Source organism: Lissotriton helveticus, chromosome 12 (assembly GCF_964261635.1).
Source record: "Lissotriton helveticus chromosome 12, aLisHel1.1, whole genome shotgun sequence".
Lineage (NCBI taxonomy): Eukaryota > Metazoa > Chordata > Amphibia > Caudata > Salamandridae > Lissotriton > Lissotriton helveticus.
Window position 1 is genome coordinate 265,882,085 of NC_136073.1, and position 23,513 is coordinate 265,905,597.

Below are 23,513 nucleotides of genomic sequence, written 5' to 3' on the forward strand. Positions count from 1 at the left end.
CCTGCACTGAATTAACAAATAAAGTGCCAGGTTAGAGACGGAAACTCGTCCTTCACGACCCCAGACCCTCCCACACCCCTTGTAAAATGATCAAGAGGCCATTTTATTTCAGTAAAGCTCAGTGGAGCCGAGTCTCTCAACACAGGTTTAGCTCTACTACCTGCTGTCTGTAGTTCTAAAACCATAATTCTTTCTAGCGTGTGAGATGAAACGCAGTGGGGTTTGCTTCGCACGGCTGGGTGACAGCTCTCCTGGTTGCCTCAGTGTCCGCGAGGAGCCAAGGGGAAGAATCTGTGCATGAAACATATTCAGCTTCTTTTTATAATGCATTTCTGATAAATGTGTGCTTGAAGTGGGCTGCAAGGCACCCCGCTTCCAGGTGATTCATGGGTCTGCGGCCATGAGATACGGTTCTCGGTATAGCTGTGACACCGGTTAGCAAAACATTGAAGATTATTCAGTTTTTAGTCATTTCTTTACATTGATGGGTCTGTTCCCTGGTATGTTTTTCTTTCTTCTGATATTGATGTGAAGGCTAAACAAGTGCGCGAGTGGTGCGCACGACACAGCGAGCGATCTGTTTTCAATTATCGTGCCCGTGTCTGGGCACGATAATTGAAAACAGATGTGTTCTGTGCGGAGTAACCACAAGCAATAGGCTGTGGGCGGAGCAAAGGCGGGACATGCACCCGAAGTGCCCAATTGTGTGCTGTCTTTCTTAGAAAGACGCTCTCAAAGCCCAATAGCCTGTAACGAAAGCTGACCACAAGCGCGTGGTGAGCTTTCGGAAGCCCCTTACATACAGTCGAGCAGAGCAGCACATGCGCGCTGCGCTAGGCTCGACCTAAAAAGGGGGCTTTCTGGACCAACAGCTACCTTTCTGAAATATTTGGTGTCATTCCATTCAGCGGTTCGGGCTGTAGCGGTGTCTAAAGTTCCTATGGGAATTAACATGGGAAATGCACGTTTTTTAAACCCCCCCCCCTTTTTCTCAGCCCCTGCTTAACGGATCACCCCGAAACTTTCCATACACATCAAGAATCACAGGGCACGGTTTGGGAAGATTTCTTAAAGATTCCTCAAACGACGCCAAAGATATAGGAAAGTCAAAAACACTTTTCCTATGGAAACCAGGTCCTAGCTATAACTACCTACTGGAGACCTGGGGCGGCATAGTGAGCTAAAGAACGATGATGGATTAAACCCAGATCTGTGACTGGGGGTGAGTGTCTGAAAAGTTTCAGTGCTCATTCCATCATCTCCTTGTGTTTGCTTTGTTCGCCCTAAGTTGGCAAGGTATGCCCAGAGGTGGGTCCCTTGCTCTCTTTGCCACTGGATTCAAGCTTAGCCTGGGTGATGAAGGGTGTTACCTAGAAACCAGTCCCAAGATGCTTGTTTCCTGTTCAGGGAAGACCTGGCTTGGCAGTTCGGGCTGGACTGTTCCCATGAGGCACAGGGTCAAGACTGATTTGCATATAGCTGGGTCTGAACTGAGGTGGCAAAGTGAGCTAAAGAATGATGATGAATTCAACCCAGATCTGTAACTGGGGGGGAGTGTCTGAAAAGTTTCAGCGCTCCGTCCATCATCTCCTTGTGTTTGCTTTGTTTACCCTAAGTTGGCATAGTATGCCCAGACGTGGGTGACTTGCTCATTTTGCCCTGGATTCAAGTTAGCCTGGCTGATGAAGGGTGTTACCCCGAAACCGGTCCTAGGATGCTTGTTTCGAGTCCAGGGAAACCTGGCATGGCAGGTTGGGCTGGACTGTTCCCATGAGGCACAGGGTCAAGACCGATTTGCATATAGCTGTGTCTGAACTGGGGTGGCGAAGTGAGCTAAAGAACGATGCTGGATTAACGCCAGATCTGTTACTGGGGGTGAGTGTCTGAAAAGTTTCAGTGCTTGTCCAAAGGACAAAGCCTGCACTCACATCGGGAATCCGGGCACATGACAGGCTCATATCTTCTGGAACTGGCATTGAGCCTAACGCATTTCAGATGAAAAACCATCCTTGTTCACAGGCTGGCACGTAACAGTGCAAATGAAACATTCAAACCACCATGTTTGCTTTGATTCAACCAGCTCCTTTTATTGGATTCACATGAGCAGTTCCTGCACAGTATTATGGAGCATGTAGTTTGATATACAATTATAACCCAAGTGGGTGTCCCACTGTTCGGTAAGTAAAAACATGTCCTTGTGAGTCTGTCACAAACAAAATACCTTTTAGAAACCCCCCTCGACGTTCTGTATTGTTGCTCAAAATAAAGGACAGAGCTTCCTCTTTGGATTCCCTTTCTCCTCTGTCTCTGTGTGATCTTAGAAAAGGGGGTGGTGATGAACAGAGTGTCTGAATTAAGCAGACCACTCTTACCCAGTCCAAAGATCAGGGCTTGATCCATCACCCGGAAGCTTGTTTCCTTCCCAGTGTAAGAATTGGCTTTTGTAGTCTGGTCTGCCCTGTTCCCATGATGCACTGGGCCAGGGACAGACTAATTTGCATACAGCCAGGTTCTGAAACTGGGATGGTGCAATGAGCTAAAAAACGGTGTTGGATCTAGCCCTGATCTCTTGACTGGGTGAGAGTACTCTGCTTAATTCAGAGACTCTGTCCATCACCACCCCTTGTTGTAAATTATTTTGTCCACCCTAAGAGTGGAAGGGTATACTCAGATGTGAGTCCCTTGCTCATTGCACCATCAGGATTCAAGCAAGCCGGGCCGAAGACGCCTGAAATGGCAGAAACCGGTCCCCGGAAGCTTGTTTCCTTCCCAGTGTAAGAATTGGCTTTTGTAGTCTGGTCTGCCCTGTTCCCATGATGCACTGGGCCAGGGACAGACTAATTTGCATACAGCCAGGTTCTGAAACTGGGATGGTGCAATGAGCTAAAAAACGGTGTTGGATCTAGCCCTGATCTCTTGACTGGGTGAGAGTACTCTGCTTAATTCAGAGACTCTGTCCATCACCACCCCTTGTTGTAAATTAATTTGTCCACCCTAAGAGTGGAAGGGTATACTCAGATGTGAGTCCCTTGCTCATTGCACCATCAGGATTCAAGCAAGCCGGGCCGAAGACGCCTGAAATGGCAGAAACCGGTCCCCGGAAGCTTGTTTCCTTCCCAGTGTAAGAATTGGCTTTTGTAGTCTGGTCTGCCCTGTTCCCATGATGCACTGGGCCAGGGACAGACTAATTTGCATACAGCCAGGTTCTGAAACTGGGATGGTGCAATGAGCTAAAAAACGGTGTTGGATCTAGCCCTGATCTCTTGACTGGGTGAGAGTACTCTGCTTAATTCAGAGACTCTGTCCATCACCACCCCTTGTTGTAAATTATTTTGTCCACCCTAAGAGTGGAAGGGTATACTCAGATGTGAGTCCCTTGCTCATTGCACCATCAGGATTCAAGCAAGCCGGGCCGAAGACGCCTGAAATGGCAGAAACCGGTCCCCGGAAGCTTGTTTCCTTCCCAGTGTAAGAATTGGCTTTTGTAGTCTGGTCTGCCCTGTTCCCATGATGCACTGGGCCAGGGACAGACTAATTTGCATACAGCCAGGTTCTGAAACTGGGATGGTGCAATGAGCTAAAAAACGGTGTTGGATCTAGCCCTGATCTCTTGACTGGGTGAGAGTACTCTGCTTAATTCAGAGACTCTGTCCATCACCACCCCTTGTTGTAAATTATTTTGTCCACCCTAAGAGTGGAAGGGTATACTCAGATGTGAGTCCCTTGCTCATTGCACCATCAGGATTCAAGCAAGCCGGGCCGAAGACGCCTGAAATGGCAGAAACCGGTCCCCGGAAGCTTGTTTCCTTCCCAGTGTAAGAATTGGCTTTTGTAGTCTGGTCTGCCCTGTTCCCATGATGCACTGGGCCAGGGACAGACTAATTTGCATACAGCCAGGTTCTGAAACTGGGATGGTGCAATGAGCTAAAAAACGGTGTTGGATCTAGCCCTGATCTCTTGACTGGGTGAGAGTACTCTGCTTAATTCAGAGACTCTGTCCATCACCACCCCTTGTTGTAAATTATTTTGTCCACCCTAAGAGTGGAAGGGTATACTCAGATGTGAGTCCCTTGCTCATTGCACCATCAGGATTCAAGCAAGCCGGGCCGAAGACGCCTGAAATGGCAGAAACCGGTCCCCGGAAGCTTGTTTCCTTCCCAGTGTAAGAATTGGCTTTTGTAGTCTGGTCTGCCCTGTTCCCATGATGCACTGGGCCAGGGACAGACTAATTTGCATACAGCCAGGTTCTGAAACTGGGATGGTGCAATGAGCTAAAAAACGGTGTTGGATCTAGCCCTGATCTCTTGACTGGGTGAGAGTACTCTGCTTAATTCAGAGACTCTGTCCATCACCACCCCTTGTTGTAAATTATTTTGTCCACCCTAAGAGTGGAAGGGTATACTCAGATGTGAGTCCCTTGCTCATTGCACCATCAGGATTCAAGCAAGCCGGGCCGAAGACGCCTGAAATGGCAGAAACCGGTCCCCGGAAGCTTGTTTCCTTCCCAGTGTAAGAATTGGCTTTTGTAGTCTGGTCTGCCCTGTTCCCATGATGCACTGGGCCAGGGACAGACTAATTTGCATACAGCCAGGTTCTGAAACTGGGATGGTGCAATGAGCTAAAAAACGGTGTTGGATCTAGCCCTGATCTCTTGACTGGGTGAGAGTACTCTGCTTAATTCAGAGACTCTGTCCATCACCACCCCTTGTTGTAAATTATTTTGTCCACCCTAAGAGTGGAAGGGTATACTCAGATGTGAGTCCCTTGCTCATTGCACCATCAGGATTCAAGCAAGCCGGGCCGAAGACGCCTGAAATGGCAGAAACCGGTCCCCGGAAGCTTGTTTCCTTCCCAGTGTAAGAATTGGCTTTTGTAGTCTGGTCTGCCCTGTTCCCATGATGCACTGGGCCAGGGACAGACTAATTTGCATACAGCCAGGTTCTGAAACTGGGATGGTGCAATGAGCTAAAAAACGGTGTTGGATCTAGCCCTGATCTCTTGACTGGGTGAGAGTACTCTGCTTAATTCAGAGACTCTGTCCATCACCACCCCTTGTTGTAAATTAAATCTGTGTGATCTTAGGCAGCTTTATACCCAATATTCTGCCTACTTTGTTTTCCCTGCCGCCAATCCTTGCCAGAGTCCCTGACAAATGCTGGTGTCCTGGATAGAGTCCTGAAATAATATCCTCTCAAAAATGATTGGACCACGATTAGTAATTGTAAACCGAATAAAGGTGAATCTCCTGCTGATTATCTTTACCACTTGAATTAAGTATTTAAATGCTAGTATGGTATTGCATGACCTGCTGAGAGTGATCAGGAAGCTATTGGTGCTACTTTTGTGCGCAATTTAACACTATTTCTCTCAGGTGGCACATCAATTGCTTCTCTGAAATGCATTGTGTTGCAATACAAGAGAGGAAGAACGAGTCAAATTAATTGAGATTGGTGTCTTTACAGATGTCGATGTTTCAGCAAACTTCTGGAGAAGGCAGAGGTTTCCCTCACTCCAATCTGGACATTCAGATTCACCCAAGTTCCTCAGAACCGATACCTTATCTTTTGTCTACCAAACCAGTAAAGATCAAGGTAAATCACATGAAGAAACTTATATCCTACAATACCTGTTATACCCAAAAGAGAAGTGGGCATTCAACATGTTGTTAGTGCACTGAGAAAACAAGGAGTCATAGTCCCCCGTGGTAAGTGTATGTAACACTCCCATTTTGCCAATGAAAAATCCCAGTAAAGATGTGTACAAATGTGTTCAAAACCTACGTGCCATTGTGTTGTTGTAATAACCCGGGTTCCTGTTGTTCCTAACCAGGTCACCATATTGTCCTGTATTCCTCCCTTTGCTAAATAGTTCACCATAAGACCTTTGTTCTGGTTTCTTCTCAGTCCCTAGATACCCCAACAGCCTTTCTCATTATTATGGGGCCACCTGACATGGTCTCAGTTGCTCCAAGGCTTTATTAAGTGACCTTCCATCTTCTCTTAATCTCTTAAAGAAGATCTGGGCAACCTTGCCTTCTTTAAAATTAATTCCTTACATTTTTACTGCCTCAGGGAGACATTTGTGCATATTTTTGTGTTACTTTGACATTCAAAGAGGTTTCTTATACACAAACAGGGCGGTGAGATAGTCCATATTGAATCAAGGTATATAGGGCAAACATATTTGTCCAGCATGGATTTGTTTTATAGGTCATATGCATATATTTAAAATAATGGACCCTGTTGCAGAGCATCAATGGAGGAGAACTGACCTAAATAATGAACAGAATGTTCCTCTCTAATTACAATGAGCAGTTCTAATCTTGAATGTTTAGATATTCTGATAGCAAGAAGAAGTCAAAGTATCAACCCCTACTGCCGTGAATTCGAATCGACCATCACCAGGGCAATATGATAACTGGAGGTGGAGCTGCCATCAATCAAACTCTTTAACAAATAGCAAGGGAAGAAGCTTAAAAGGTCCTAAAGAAACGTAATATGCTAAGTTCATCAAAATAGAGGTACGTGATTTCATGAGCAAGGCTTGTTATGCAGAGGCTCAAGATCATCGACAGGTGTTTGTAAGAGAACTAGGCAAATGCAAATTAATGAGGTGCATAAGACCAACTCTTCCTTGAGGTAATTTCTAACAGAATTGCAACATCAGTGCAGGTTCGCGTCCTTGGCCATGCTCCTGGCGAAACGGGGAATAGCCATGCATTGGAGAGCACCGGTAGGGCCCCCTGAGACAGCCTGGATAGGCGCTGTTAGAAAATGGGGGGCAGCAGAGGAAGAAACACTGAGAGATGAGGAGGTGAAGGGGATTCGAAAACATCCCATCTCCATGGAATGTACACAACTCCTGTTCCAGTTTACACAAGGGACAACACTAGGTGACTCACCCAGGGCTACACAATCCCAATCCCAGACTCCACCCCAGTCCCCGATTGCACAAGCAAATGCCATCATGTAATAATCATGTGAGATGAAGGGCCGACCGTATAATAGGGTCCCACCAGACTAGTGCCCCGGCTCGTGTTGCGAGATGCAGCCCCCTTTGGACATCTCTCTTCCCCCGCTACTGATGCCACCAATACTTCGTGGACAAACCGACCACAAAATAGATGCCTACCACAATACAATTCGTAGGCTCCCCGACCCCCTCCTATCTCCCCTCACCTCCCCCTCAGTTAACTGTTCTACGTTTACCCCCGACATCCTCAGAGTCAGCTCATATATATTGGGAACACAAAAATGGCCATTAACCAAAGAGGTGTACAGGGATAGAGTGGGGGACTGAATATCAACCAGCGTCCTCGCGGAAACCCACATATACAGGCACCAGGCACTAGTCAGCCTACCAATACTCGCACTAGTCCACTGGAGGTGTAGTATCCATGTCATTTTGTTGTTTCTTACTTGTGCTATAAGTTATATGATGGGATTATTGTTCCATAATGCACTGATATCATCTGACTGCCTGTATACACTGTCATCTTGTCTTAATAAAAAAGTATAACGATCTACCATGAAAAGTAAAACTCCAAATAAAAAAATGTAAACAAAAGACAACAAAACAGAATTGCAACATGTGAAAAGCACATTGTAACAAGTGACCCAAAAGCAAGGTGGCACAACGATTTGCAAATACGGGTAAACTGAGAAACAAATAGTGTCTATATATGTCTAAATATTTCATAGCTACTGGATAATGCAGTAAGCAGTCAATGATGAAGGCTCAAACACACTGAAAAGAGGAGAGTAAAGAATCAATAGAAATGAAAAGGGAATACTATTGTGTGGGCATATTAGTGAGTGAGGGTAACATATGAATTGTGTATAGACAGAGCTGGTTCGGTCTATAATAATGAAAAGAGGAGACATGAACAGGGGAGTCGGCAGCCATGTAGATGCAGAGGTTTATGGTTTCTAGTATCCGTCTCTCACGAGTTTTCCATTTAAAGTCATTGACAGTGTAATGTGTAGCGTTTGGGTGACTGGGTTTTCACCCCTCTGGACTAGGGGACTTTGGGCTACTATGCAACTGACAGAAAAGCTAAGAACTCCCATTTTGGGCTTTGACTTTTAGTGTATTAGACAAGTTTAGACAATCCAAGCTTACATCTAGAGAAGGTTCTAGGTTTAGGAATTGAGCTGCAGTGAACCTAAGATTAACATGCAAAACGTAGACATCCCAGTTCTTTATTCAAGACTGGCATCTTTCCCACTTGTTGGAAGTCAGCCTCAGTTCACCCTCTGTAAAAAAAGGCAATTTTGTTGCCATGGATCTGAATAACTATCGTCCAATCTCCAGACTCCCCTATCCACCCAAACTGATGGAGAAGCTGGTGAGGAGCAATTTATCTTGTTCATGGATGAGAACCATCTCCTCAACAACACATAGTTTAGCTTTAGCCAAGGCCATAGTACAGAATCAGCGCTATCAGTGGCCACTAAACAGGAGCAGAAATGCTGCCCTCATCCTGTTAGATCTTTAAGCAGCATTTGATACAGTCAACTACAATCTTTCAGTTGACAATATTCTAAGCCTCGTGATAGATGGTCAAGCACTGGCCCTATTGCAGTCCTTCCTCTAGGGACAACGACAATCAGTGTTCTTAGGAGAGTTCATTTCAGAATCATTTTCCCTACCTTGTGGAGTCCTTCAGGGTTCATTGTCGAGCTCAAATGTGTTCAACTTGTATGTAACACCTCTGGTTAAACTCATAAAATCATCAGGTCTATCATTAGCATCATATGTTGATGATACGCAGCTAGTAGTCTCGCTTTAAAAAATGATCTCCACTCCTGTTACCGTTTTAGGAACTGTATGAGTGTGGTAAGTAAGTGAATGGACTGCAGTTGTTTGAAACTGAACTCCTCAAAGATGGAGGTTATTCTTTTTGGGAATAACCCGTCATTTTGCTCCTCGGGGTGGTGGCCATCGGATCTTGGAAGACTTCCCACACCCATCCCGAAGGTAAAGAAATCTTGGGGTACTTTTGGACAATAGCCTGAAATACAAAACTCAGGTGAATATGATCACCTCATCCCCTTTTTATGCTCTCAGAGTGATTTTAAAACATCGAAAAATTCATATCCTTTGATCTTCTAAAAACTGTGGTCATCACACTTGTTCAGACAAGGCTGGATTCTTGTAACAATTTTTACCCAGATCTACCCAAGGGTTTCCTAAGGAAACACCAAATTCTTCAATAAGCTGCTGCGTGATTCCTCATGAAAATTCTGAAATTTCATTCTGTAAAAATGGCTGTAAGGAAACGGCACTGGCTGCCAGTTAAACAACACATCATCTTCAAGACCCTATGCACAGCGTATAAGACCCTTCATGGGCAGGGCCCTTCCTACTTCAAGAAAAATTTGAGGTGGTCCATGCCTGGCAGAACTCTATTCCCTAGGTCCGCCTAGCATTTGGTGATGCCATTCTTCAAACGATCCTCCTAGGGTGTCAGAAGCTTCTTCAGGTCCACAGCATTACATTTAAGCCGTCTTCCTTATGATCTCAAAGCAGCTCTTTCTCTATACAGGAAATCACTGAAAACCTAACTCTTTGCCCAGTAATTCAACAACTAAGTTTCCCATCTCCTTATCTCGCGTAGCGCCAAGATGCCTCCGGGCCATCGTTGACCTTAACAAAACTAATAATTCATTCATTCAGTTCTATGTGTGCATTTATAGAAAAAGAATAGTACTGTATATGATAGGGTCATCAAGGTGAACAATGCAATCCAAATTATATCTCCACTGAATGTTATCTTATTGCCGTTTATTCTCATACTGTTCTGTGTACATGCTACCCTAATAGTGGAAGGCACAGTGCTCAGTCTCTTATATGAAACACTAAGAAACGTTTTCAAATGGATACGCATACAGCAGCTGAAGGCTTCTTTAGTTGGTTAGGGCATTGTGTACCAGTGCCATCAGGTGATCATGAGGGTGGCTGTTAGGCAACCACAATCCTTGGTGCCAGATACATGCTGATGTGATTTGGGTACAGCTGGGGGTGTGTGTGAGGAGGAGACATAGTCTCTAATGGGAAAGCCACACCAGATCACAAGCAAAGCTACCACACAAACATCAGCTGTTCCCATCCCATTTTAGCCGGTCAGTAATTTCACATGTGAGAGCAATTTCTTTCCTAGCGGGGTCATGAAGCTTCAGTGTCCTGGAACCTAAGTCTTCAGTACTATCTTCACAGTTTGGCATCCTGTGGCAACCTGGATCGTCAGGACACAAATGTTCCTCATGAGATAGAACAGTCATTGTGCCAGCCACAGAGAAGGAAGAGCACCTTGGTCAGCTTGTAATAAATTAAGAGGCTTGCTACAGATTCTTCTTGAGTTCTTTTGTTGGTTTTGTCTTCAACACTGATGAAAGGCACAGGCAGAACTCCCTTACAGGGCTATGTGGGAAGAAGCAGCTTCATGTTGGTCAGACTAGCCTGGAGCAACATTATAGTCTTGGAATGAGCACCCCTTTCACAAGCGGCTGCCCATTCCTCACGATAGGCTCAAAGAATTTGGGCTTTGTGGATCTGAATTAGGAGTCCCAGCCAATTCTCTGCACTCAAGACAGTCTCCTTTCTTCTCTCTATGATTAGCTGCCAAAGACTTTACACTATCCTAGAGCCTTTCCTTGGCTGCCAATGAACATAGCAATAATGCATACTATTACTGGTTTACTCAGTCCTCTGTGCAGGTGAACTCATTTTTTTAAAAATCAACAGTCAACTCAAATGCTGGTCTCAGACACAGACTTCTATTCAGATGATGCAGCAGTTAGAGGTATCTCAATTGGCTAATCTACTGTCACCCATATGAACGATCCAACCAAATGCAAGAGCACCTCCTTTTGTGATATATCTATTTTGTGATTGTCCAGCTCCATGATAATGAATAAGCCAATAATAGAAGTGGCTGCTAGTGTATCAAAACCCATAGTTAATGAAGGCATTTACAATACTCTCTGCAGAGTTCTCAGTCAAAATATATGCTTTTGCTGAAGCAGCAGCTCTTGTACTTGATCAAATCATGGCACACGTGGGAGGAGCACATCTCATAGTCTGGGTGTGAGCAATTGCTGTACCCTTGACCTATCACCATTTACCTCATAAAAAGGGAGTTGCAGTTGGAGCTTTCCCCTGTCCCTTGCTAGTGTGATCGAATGAAGCTCACAGAGTCAGCAGATCCTGCTCAGTTCAACAAAGGCAAACACAGACGCTTCTCTACTTCTTCTTTGTAATTCTGAATGTCAACCCCAGATGCTCACTACACTTAGCTACAGTGACTACACTTAGCTACAGTATTCTTCGCAGGTAGGAAGTATGTATGGCAGCATCTGTGTATTGGGCAAGGCTGGGGAAATGGATAGAATACCTACCTGGCATTATTAACAACTGATCTTAATGCCAACATATATCTCGGGGCTAGACAAAAATTGACTTATGAAAGGGGGTACATTGTTCCTTCATGCACACACCCATGTGGCCCCTATATTCAAAACAAAGGCAGGAAGACATTAGGAGATCACATTTACAATGGACTGCACACATTTCTGTTTGGAAGAGGGAGTACGTAGCCTTCCCACGTGGATGTAAAACTATCCAAAATCAGAAAGTAGAGTCATCTCGCTACAACCACTGTCTGCTCATATCCTGATATGGGGGACAGCAGTTTCCTATACTAAAGATCAAGTGAAATTTAATATGTAGAAATGTAACCACTTCTCCAGCAAAGTAACTATTTTTCTGGGGAAGCAACAACATATAAACTTCTGGAAGACCTCTCAGAGAATCAGTGATACTAGTTTTCGCAATTTAAAAAAGTAATGAATCCCTGTAATGTTGAAATCAGGAGTAGGGCTGAGGAGGGGTACTGGTCCAGGGACATCTGGTTTTATACTGGAATAGAGGCGTGGATGATCCACCCTTCCTTGATTCTCTCAGTCAACGTGTTCCAGCATCCGTGTTGGTTAAGGCCCTTTACATCGATCACAGACATTGTGTTTACTTACAGTTGTCAGAGACTTAGCATCCATTTAAAAAATGAAACAATATGGTAATCAGTCAACTAGTTCACCTGGGAACCTCACACCATTTTCGCCTACATAGTCTTTCAGGTTGGTTTACTTTGGGTAAGTTTAAATTGTAAATAGTATTGTGATCTTTAGGTTTACTGCTCTTCTGGCTGTTTCTCCAGAGTCTTTTCAAAGTTTGACTTTCCTCCTATTCACAAATGACACTATTTTATTGACAGCTAATTTCTTGAAAACATCATTTGATGGCTTTGTAACGTATATAAATGGCAAGGACCTTACTACCCACTTTAATAAAGCGATGTTATGGTTACTAGTTAAAAATCGGTCAAATCAAGAAGCTTTATCATAAGTGATCATCACTTAGTAAAAGTTTAGACCTTCTCATATTCAGGAGTGGTTTTCGATAGCACGTTGTCTTAGAAAGACTTAATCAAATTAAAAAGAAGGGTCTTTAAACATTCCTTTTCTTGTTTAATTAATTTCGGAAATAAACTAGGCAAAGAAGTACATGCTGTATACGATAAGGATAGGAGAGTATTTATAGAGCGCAGTAAAAACAAAAGGTGTCGGGCGCTAGGCGAACAGAAAAGAAGAAAGACTAGCAACAGCCAGCTAGGAGGCAAAGAGCCAGGTCTTCAGAAGTTTCTTGAAGACCGGAAGCGAGTCAACTGTGGTGATAGAAGGGGGCAGAGAGTTCCAAAGTTTAGCGGCCGCCACAGAGAATGAGCAGCCACCCCATTTAGACCTGCGAAATCTGGGAGAAACAAGTTTTTTAAGAGTGGAAGATCTCAAGGCTCTCCCTGGAGTGTACCGCTGAAACATGGTTTTAAGGTGTGGTGAGCCTTTGCTATGCATAGCTTTGTATACCAAGTTCAGAACCTTGAAGGGGATGCGCTTCCTGATGGGAAGCTAGTGCAAGGCACGGATTCCTTCCCTGGCAGACTGGTGTTTTGGGATGTTAAGAATCAGCCTTGCCGCAAAGTTTTGCACCACCTGGACCTTGTTCAGGGAACCTGTGCTGATATTAAGGTACAGAGCATTGCAGTAGTCTAACCGGGAGGTGACTAGTGCAATGATGGTGGGCCGATATAGCTCCGAAGGGATATACGGCAAAACGTTCTTCAACATTTTGAGGATGTGAAAGCAGGTACTGACTGTTCTGTTCACCTGGGCGTCAAAAGACAGGCCCTTGTCAAAGAGGACCTCCAGATTTTTAGCCATTTTGACTGGAGCAGGGGACGCGTCTCAGTCCACGCTCCCGCCGCTCCACCTCGCTCCCAATCCGCCTAGTGTGTCTTGCCACGCACCAAACACTCCTGCAAGTGACCTCGTCACTGGGCATCCCGGCCCTGACACCCTGTCACCAACGCATGCCAACCACTGCGCGCTCACACCACCGAACTTGGACTTTCAAGCGATCTCCGCTCCGTTGGCTTCTGAAGCTCCCCCTAGGGTCCACTTCACATGCCAACCCAGCCCCGCTATCACGCATCCAGCACATACCCTCAGCAGCGTATCTAAACACTCAACCTTCTGCCCGCGAAATCTTCCTGCACTCCAGGTTACGGAAACTCCTACCAGGGCCCACCACACTGGTATGGAAACTCTCAATACAGCCCAGAACTTTGGTCGAGCCAGCCCCACCACTAGGCCACACACCCAGTCAGACGAAATTGCTCCCCCCCTTTCGACCCCTTGCCCACAAGATTTTCCCTCTCATAACGACACCAATGGACCTAGCCCTCCCTCACTCCGTTGGAATAGCGCGCCAGCAGCCGGCCCTCGGCCCGCCTAAATCCACCGCTAGGCTACCAGCACACTCTATCAGGCCCACTCCATTGCCACTGGCCCCCTGCCGGCCTGATCCTACCTCTTTAGAGACATTGATAATCTGCACCGCAGAGCCACAGAATTAACCCTGGGCATCCACAATTCCATTCTGGACCTAAAGCACCTTCTTCCCATCACCGAACTCTCCTTCTCCAATCTCTGGCTCTGGCAGAACGCTACCCACATCCCCGTCACAAAGCCCCTCCTTCACCCCCAACCACTTTCCCTTAGACACCTGCGCCCCCGCAAGCACCCTGCCACCTCTCGGAGGATGAAATTCTTGCTCTCCTCCGCACCTACAATCCCACCCCTGGCACGCCTAATTCCTCAGAACTCTCGGAGGAAGAAGTGGCTGACCTCCTCAGTGGTTACGGCTCTGCTTTGACCACCCCATGCCCCTCAGACCAGAGGGAAGTACTCCCTATCGTCACAGTTGCATCTAACTCTAACAGATCTGCTACCCTCCGCACCAGAGGGGTGGTAAATAGCAACCTTGCTAGAGTTTCCATCTCTGCTTCTACCCTTGACACTCACTCCGGCCCGTCCCTAGCCGGCCTCCTAATAAATTGCCGGTCAGCTGTAAAACATGCATCTGATGTCGCCGACCTCATCCTGAGACACAAATCGGACCCAGCGATTTTGACAGAATCTTGGCTCAAGGAATCCTCATCTCTCTACATAGACCTCCTAGTCCCACCCAACTATAACGTCGTAAGGATGGACAGGCACTCAAAGAAAAAATGGGGGGGGTGGCATTGCCTGCATCTACCGCTCCAACCTCCTTGTTACGGAACTGCTGGTGGACCCTACAGACTCCTGCGAACACCTCGCACTCTCCATCTCCAACAACACCTCACAGCTGTGCAAACTACACATCTTTTACCACCCCCCAGGCAAGAACGACACCTTTACGGACCTCCTCATGGAAATCATCACAGCCAAGATTTCTCCAAACTCTAATGACATTTACCTTGGCGATTTCAACTTGCATTGGAACGACCCTAAGGATCCTCAGGTCATTGCCATTAGAGACGGCTTGGACGATCAAGCCCTTACCCAAGCCTGCTCCCTCCCTACTCATTCTAAAGGTGCCACCCTAGACCGGATCATTGCTAAAGAAGCAGTGGTCAAACTTTTCTCCATTGACCCTTGTGATTGGTCTGACCACCACGCCATCACCTTCCTCCTGCCCAGCACCCACAAGATATGGACACCTCAACCCGTGATTCACAAACGATGGGTTAGAGACACCAAGAACCCTGATCACGAGAAACTGGCAGCGCGTTGTGAGCTGTCCAAGTTGTCCCCATCCTAAAAAAAAAAAACCTGGACTCTGCTTCTGCTGAGAACTATAGACCCATATCTAATATCCCACTCCTAGCCAAAGTTCTGGAAAAATGTGTGCAACAGCAACTGAGCCTACACATCAACAAATTTCACCTGTCTGTTAGATCACTTCCAATCTGGGTTCAGATCGGGACACAGCACGGAAACCACCCTCCTCCACATTGTAGATGACGCTCTCCAAGCCCTCAACCAAGGCAAATCCTATCTCCTAATCCTCCTAGACCTTTATTCTGCCTTCGACAAGGTTAACCATCAATTTCTCCTTGAACGCCTCAAACTCAGGATGGGGTTGGAGGGCGCTGTCCTTGAATGGTTTAGATCCTTCCTCCAAAACCGCTCACAGAAAGTCCTCATCAACGGTAATCTATCCGCCCCCTCTCCGGTTATGGTTGGAGTCCCCCAAGGATCAACCCTCTCCCTTACCCTCTTCAACCTTTACCATGAACCCCTCACTGAGATTCTACGTGCCGCCAATATCTTCTACCATATGTACGCCGACAATACACAAATCTACATCAAAATTTCTTCCCCTGAGGACATTTTCTCCCTGAATTAGGCCTTGAAGCTGACAGTCCACTGGCTCACTGCCAACCAGCTTAAACTCAACGCAAATAAAACTGCATTCCTTCTGATCTCTCCACCCAAACCCAATCCAGACATCCAAGGATGGATCAAGACCATCTCAGCACTAAACTGCCCTCCTACCATTGTTGACTCGGCAAAATCCCTTGGAATAACCCTGGACGGCAGCCTGAAAATGCTTGGCCATATAAACTAGATGGCCAAAATGGCTAGATTCCACCTGAGTTACCTAAGAAACCTAAAACACTTCCTCGATGTGTCCGACCTTAAAACGGCAGTACAGGGACTAGTCATTTCCAGATTAGAATATGGATGCTCTACTCTTGCAGGGCTACCCAGGAAATCTCTGGCCTCATTGAAAGTCTGCCTCAACACCACCGACAGACTACTAATCGGCTCAAAGAAATTTGAACACATCTCTCCCCACCTCAAAGCGCTGAACTGGCTACCTCTAGAGGCCAGAATCCAATTTAAACTGGCCTGCATTACTCACAAAGCTCTTTATAACAACTCCCCTACATTCCTGGCACAAAAACTCGTGATATCAGGAGGTTCCAGAAACTCTCGCTCTGCCAAAGACCTACTGCTGCAACCTGCACTTTTCCGAAGAAAAAAAAACCAACAATCGGGCCTTCACTGGAGCTGCGCCAAGGATCTGGAACTCTCTCCCACCCGCCATCAGAAGACTTCCGTCCTTGGCACACTTTAAGAAGGAGATCAAAACCTTCTTAATGGGTAAATACCTCGCCTAATGAACACGTTACATTATTATATTTCTATGGACGATACCGATTCCTGCTCTCCTCGGTATTCCCCCAAGAGTTGAGACTATGTACCTCCTTGTACAATGTATCTACCTGTTTTAATTTCCTTCCAACATGTAGCCTGGATTTTAGACTACGTGTTTCCTTGCATTATGTATCCCCTATTTTACCCAATTGATCCCTCCCTTCCCTTGCTTTGTACACCACCCTTAATACTGTAAAGCGCTCTGATACCCTCACGGGTCTGGTTCGCGCTCTATAAAACTATAAACTAAATAAATAAATAAAATTGATTTTTAATGAGTTCTCCTTCATCCAGCATATGATGCAATATCAATATCAATCTAAATGTGTCCCTGTTCCTTGCTATATTGCAGGTGTCTAGGCGTACATTAACCCAGATTCACTGCACTGCACATTGAAGAAAACACATTTTGCTGACAATAATTGTCCATTCCACAGAGTTGCCCACACTTTTCCTGCCGTGAAGTGCTTGGAATTTCCTACCTCTCAGATAGAATACAGTACTCACATTTCTTTCGTAGGATCTCCATCTTGACCAATCCTTGTACCACCTTGAATAGATTGATTATAAAGGATTTGTTACTTATGGAGAACCATAGCAAGCTGAGATGTTTAACTTGTAACTCTATTTAGAATTGGGTAGGGCAAATATCTTTGATTCTCCAGAGAACATCACAAAGAAGGATAAGCAGTGGACTAAGACTATTTTCTAATATTAGAGATCCTTGGATAGGAAATGGTGATTCTCAGATTACCATGAATAGAAAATCAGGATTTAATTAAAGACACAGAGGATAGCATTATGCATTAACCTTTTAATTGCCACTTCTGCAGCACCTTTAAAGAACTTTTCACAACAATGAAAAATCAAGTTTTAGAATCCTAACAATCCATAAATAACATTGTAATAGAATGTTCCTCCTCTTTTAAATGCAAAACTGTGAGGAATCTTGACTCCTGACTTCCACCCATATCAGAAACACCCATCTTCTTTCCTCTTCAAGATTGAGAATTTAGAACAAGAAAAACCTTTGAACCCAACATCGCATATCATTTTAAATGCAAAACATTTTGTCAAACAATACTTCAAATTGCAAAAATATCCTAAAATGCTACTCCCCCAAATACTTTTTTAAATTATTATTCTTAGGGGAGAGGAGGATGACATAATGATAGCCACTGTGTCTTTAATGAAATCCTGATTCTCTATTCATGGTAATCTGAGAATCACCATTTCATTACAAGACCGGAGGCTACCATTGTAGGTGTTGAAAGCCCTTCAGCACCACCTTTGACATGCTCAGTTGGTCTAAAGTAATGCTCTGCAAACGTTCTTACATTAGACCAATCAGCTGCCTTCATAATACCTTCCAATGTTCCACCAGATCAACAGGCTTTACTCTCCATAGCTCCCTTAAGGAATGGGCTTTAAACTTTTACACATTTACACCAGCTTGCCCCATCACATCTTTAATCCTCCTTGCAATTATGGTGGAACTCACTGCTTTAAAAGGCTTTACATATGATATCATCACTTGATGCTCACTATCTCGCCTATTTTCCTGAACTTTGCTCTTATATTCTTTCATACACTCCACCACACATAATTTTCTGCATTCATCAAGATTTGGATAAAAAAATGAAGTAGACATTATGTTTGTTCTTTTCCAAATCTCACAATACACTCCATCTGGACATCTGAAACTCTTCTACAAGACAATAAATATAACAAAGTTGCCAGTTTGTGAGAAAGATTCTTCAAATTTAAGTATTTGTTCACTGACCAATTCTGAAATAACTTCAGGACTAGATTTGCGTCCCACAATGTCTCATATATAGCCTTAGGTGGTCTCCTAAGCCTTATGCTCTTCATTACTCTACACAACAATACATTACTTCCTAAAGATCTTCCAATAACATGCCGTAACCTGCCAAAACTGAAGTTCTAACTTCAATGTATGATAACGTAGACCTTGCTCAAACTGCTCAACTAAACAATTCACTACTTCTACTACAAGAGCCTCCATGGGATCCAAACTCTTTTCCACGCACCAAAAAACCCAGAAGTTCCAAATTCCTTTGTATCTTTGCCTAGTTCCTGGGGCTCAAGACTCCTCAAGCAACTTAGCAGTCCCTTACGAAAGTCTTTGGAAAGCTCCAGATTCCCTGACATCATCCAAACAAGAAGGTGCAATGTTTTACTAAGTATCTACTGATGTTCTTTCCCTTCTCCATTCCTCAGCCTAAATCAACAATGGAACCTCGCATGCCAACTCCATGACTGGGAATCACGCTTGAGACACCTAAAAAGAAGTTATCAACTTCAACAGACACATCTCTTCACCTTCAAAATACCCTCTGAATCATAGCAAAGGGTGGGAAATCATAACCTTTCATCTCCAACCAATCCTGTTGGAAAGCATCTACCGCTGCTGCACCTGGGTCTGGCAACCAACTGAAGTACTTGTCTATTTGAAACGTCAACCTGCCCGCAAACAAATCCACCTCCAAAGGACCCCACAATCAATATATTCTCTTGGAACAGGCCCGCTCCAGCTTCCAATTGCTGTAGTTAGTCAAATTCCTTGAATTCCCTCCACAATATAATTATGTGCCCTGGAAAACATTCTCCTCTCAAATTTATCCTGTGCTCAAACTAAATAAAATACAGTTCCTTCATAATATCCGACAGACTCCGGGGTCTGCTCCAACCCCAAGCAATTTATATACAACACATTGTCCATTTTCATAAAAAACTGTCTGTCCCTTTAACACTCTTTTGAAACTCTTCAATGCAAACAACCCTGCTGTCAACTCCATACAGTCTATGTGCTGACTGCTCTCCAAATCTGACCATGTGCCACCTGTCTCCTGCTCTCCCAGCCGAGCTCCCCAACCAGTCAAACTGGCATTTGTCTCTAGCACAAAATCTGGCATGCAGTCAAAAATTGCTCGTGCATTTCATGCCTCTAGATTGTGTAGTCACCAATACATCCTTCGCCTCCTGATTCAACACAACCTTGTTGCCATACCATAAGCCCTTCCTTAATGCATCAGCTTTCAGCCTCTGTAAAGTATGATAGTGCAATGGCCCTGGACAAATCACCTGGATTGACGAAGAAAACGATCCTATCATTCTCGCCAAATATCTCACGGTTAATTTTTCCATCTTCAATACAATACAAAACCTCCTTCTTTATCAGTTTTGTTTTCATTTCTGGTAACAACAATATCACTCCCACTGCATCTATTTGGAATCCCAAAAATTCCAACCTTTGAGATGGAGACATAATGGACTTCTCTGCATATATCAGAAATACCAAATTCTCAAGGAACTCCTCACCTTCTTCAATTGTACTACTAACTCTTCCACATCCTGTGACATTCTCAGTATGTCATCTAAATAAACAATCATAAGAAATCCTCTTTTTCCTGAATGAGCTACCACAACCCTCATCATCTTTGTAAAGCACCATGGTGCTGAAGACAGACCAAACGGGAAACATAAAAATTGGTACAACTGAGTCCTCAATCTGAATTGCAAATATCCCTGGATTCTTACCTCCATCAGAACCATAAAATAAGCATCTTTCAGATCAAATGTTACTAACCAATCCGTTTCCAAAAGTATACCTCTCAAAAGATGGATTCCCTCCATCTTGAAATGCCTGTATACCAGAAACCGATTAAGAAACGTTAAATTTATCATAGGTCCAAGGATCCTTTGTCCTTTTTTTCCACTACAAATAAAGTGCTTACAACCCCTCTTGAATTTTCCTTCATTGGGCATATAGTTCCCTTTTTCAACATTGTTTTATTTCTCCATCGACCAATATCTTTTGATCCTGTGTAATACTCAACTCTCTTTGTTCTTTTTCCTGAATCCGGTATATCTACAAACTGTATTTTGAACCCTTGGATACTTTTTAATACCCACGCATCTGCAGTTATATTCCTCCTTGTGTCTACAAACTTCCTGAGACATCCCCCTTCTTTACTTTGGAAAATACAATAGGTGTCTCTGTACTCACTGCGGAACCCTGTAGAAGTCTGACCGCTTCCTTGGATATTCCTGGTTCTCCCCGATCTTCCTCTTTGTGGGAAGAAACCCGATGACCCCTGGAAGCCTCATCCAAAACCTCTGAAGGCATAATTGTACTGGCACCTTTGAAGTACTCAGCCAACATAAGGTCCTCGTCTCCTGGCCCTTCTAAAAACACCACCAAACACTTTTCTCATGTTTGTTTGAGCCTTATCCAGTGCCGTAAAAGTAGCCACATATTTGTCTAGGCTCTTCACCAATCCCTCACTAAAGAGCAACCCTTTAGCATCTTCACTTGCCTCTTTATTTGCCTTTTCCCCCAATTTGTGGTTAATTTTCATAAGTATGTTGTTACTGCGTTCGGCCATGAGCCCAGCATTGGCTTTACCTAGAAAGACATAGCCCTTTGGCTCCATCCTCTCAATAAATTTACATCAATTAAATGAGCTTCCTCCGGTGATCTTGACATTGCTTCATTGATTTCTCTAGAGCTTTGTGAGGATCTCTCCCCATCCTAAAAATAAAAGTTATCAAGTGTGGATCTAGGCTCAGAATATTGTTCACCTTATCCTCAATCATAGGCCTTGAACATCCTCCTTAAGTATGTTCCTCACCTCGTTTTCCAAAGGTTTTCTTATCCTTTCCTTAATGAACCTTCCCATGTGTTCTGTTGGCCACCAGTCAGCGCTTCTAGGACGACAAATGTCACATGGACTAAACCTTTCTTCACCTAGTGGGTTTTTTAATTACCACATTTGATGAGCAGCCCAAATCATCCTTTAGGTCAACATTTAAGTCCTCATTCTTATTCAAATCAAAAATGTATTTTTCATACATCTTATCTGTCCCTTGTCTGATGTCATCATCAACATTCCTGAACTCATCATCTGACAAATCCTGCGTGTCGCTAAGTACACTTTAACTATGCATGCCGCTACAGACACCACCTTTTGTCATGGAGTTTAATCCATCCTTCTTTTATTCAATGGCCTTTTCTCTATAGGTTTTGTTTTCCTCAACCTTTTCCCCCGTTTCACACTCTTCTTAGCCTCTTCATCTGATAAAGACCAGTACTCCTCCCTAGAACCTAGATCCTTCCGTTTCTTTTCCATCACAATATCCACTAACTCCTTAACAAAAGCTCTAACCTACTTCTGAATTAATTTCTTAATGTTATCCTCACTCATCATGTCTTCTGATAACGCTTGCTCACCACTGCCATCGTCTGAAGCCATTCTAGCCTACAAAACACAATCTCTAGGTCGCTCACCAAACAGCTGATGACCATTGCTAACCAACAAACCAAGCCTTGAATCAAGCTACCGTGCTGCGTATACACTTCCTTATTAATCAGCCCAAACATAAATGGCTGCCAAATCACACAATATTTGCGTGTCTTTACGTGCACCTTAACATCAACAGCTCAATCAAAAGATTGCGCTTGTCAAAGTAATTGTTATGACCGCGATCTGCCTCACATATAATCATTCGATGCCGCTCGGTCACCGATGGCAAACAAACGTTTTTCCCACTTCAGAAATAAACAATGACCGTACCCTTCTAACTGTTGGCGCACGGTCATCCTCCTATTGCGGTCACGTGGTATTGGTGCCTCTGTATTTCCCTATGAGTACCTTGCATACTAATAGAGCGCAGGCAAACGCTACCTATGGCACCACACGCATATTCAAAGGCAGACTGTTTGTCCGCACGAATCCCTTATGAGCATAAACAAAAACAGTAACATTTCGTACAAATAAATATCGCAATGACAGAATCGTAACCCATTTGTAAAATAAATGCCTTATTAAGTCGTTTCTAGCACAAGTTCATGCAAAACTGTGTTATTAAACCATACTGAACCTGATGGAATATATTCAAATTAACTCCACTCGCACTGCTTCCATAAATTAGACATTATAAATTAACACACTCTAATACTCCAGACAAAATAGCAAGACAGAAACAAAGGTACTTATCTGAGCAGGAGCAGCAGTTAAAAGAGGAAGAACATTATATTACAGTGTCATTTCTGGATTGTTGTATTGTTGTGAAAAATTCTTTAAAGGTGCTGCAAAAGTGGCAATTAAAAGGTTAATGGATAATGTTAGCCGCCGGTTTTGTAACGAAATCATTTGCCTCCAAATGGTCCAGTAAGTCATACATTATGCTGAAAACAACTGTAACAATGGAACTTTACTTTTTAATGTACATGAAAACTGGGATCATCGTTTGTTAACTTGTTCTAGGAAGGGACTTCTACAATACTCTTTCTCATTTTTTATGGTCAGAATGTTGAAAGATAGCATTTGGTTTTGCCCTTATGACAATGTGTCTTTGCAATGCACCACACACTTTATGTTTTTCTGCAAATCCTATGTGCTTCCACATCTGCAGTTCCTTGTATCCATTCTTAAAAATGCTAACTTTGTGAAATGTAGGCCGGCACTTCTTTATTTACAGGTGTTTACAACACCAATAATTTGTTTCGCTATTAGCTGTTATCTATCTGCTGAGATCAAGATTCAGAAAAGCTATGATATGTAAAACCTTGATGCTATGAAATATTTTTATTAGTTTTTATTCCTTTTACTGCTGTTTTTTTCCAACAAAAGAAATATGAAATTGATTTATTGACTCTCCTTCTAGGGCCAGACATTATCCCCTTCAGGGCCTATGTCTGTAGTTGCCATTCTTGGTATACGTTTTTGAATGTCTTCCCACTCAGAAGCAAATGATTTATTCGACAAGCCCCTCTCTTTTTCCACAGATGTATTATCTGCTCATCCCTCTTGAACCATAGGTACTTTTCAATTAACTGTGTGGATCCTCGGATTGACCTCACCATTATGCACTCTGTTCCATCAC

General features: G+C 44.0%; 1 protein-coding gene across 9 annotated transcripts in view; it reads left to right on the forward strand.

Annotated features, from left to right (window-relative positions):
• Nucleotides 1-23,513, forward strand: part of LOC144798737 (uncharacterized) — a 1,654,679-nt gene that overhangs the window by 1,623,813 nt on the left and 7,353 nt on the right. For all 9 annotated transcript variants that reach the window (XM_078669761.1, XM_078669751.1, XM_078669755.1 and 6 more), the window contains one exon: nt 5,463-5,591. In XM_078669761.1, the coding sequence (XP_078525887.1) occupies nt 5,463-5,591 (129 nt within the window). The remainder of the gene's footprint in view (nt 1-5,462; nt 5,592-23,513) is intronic.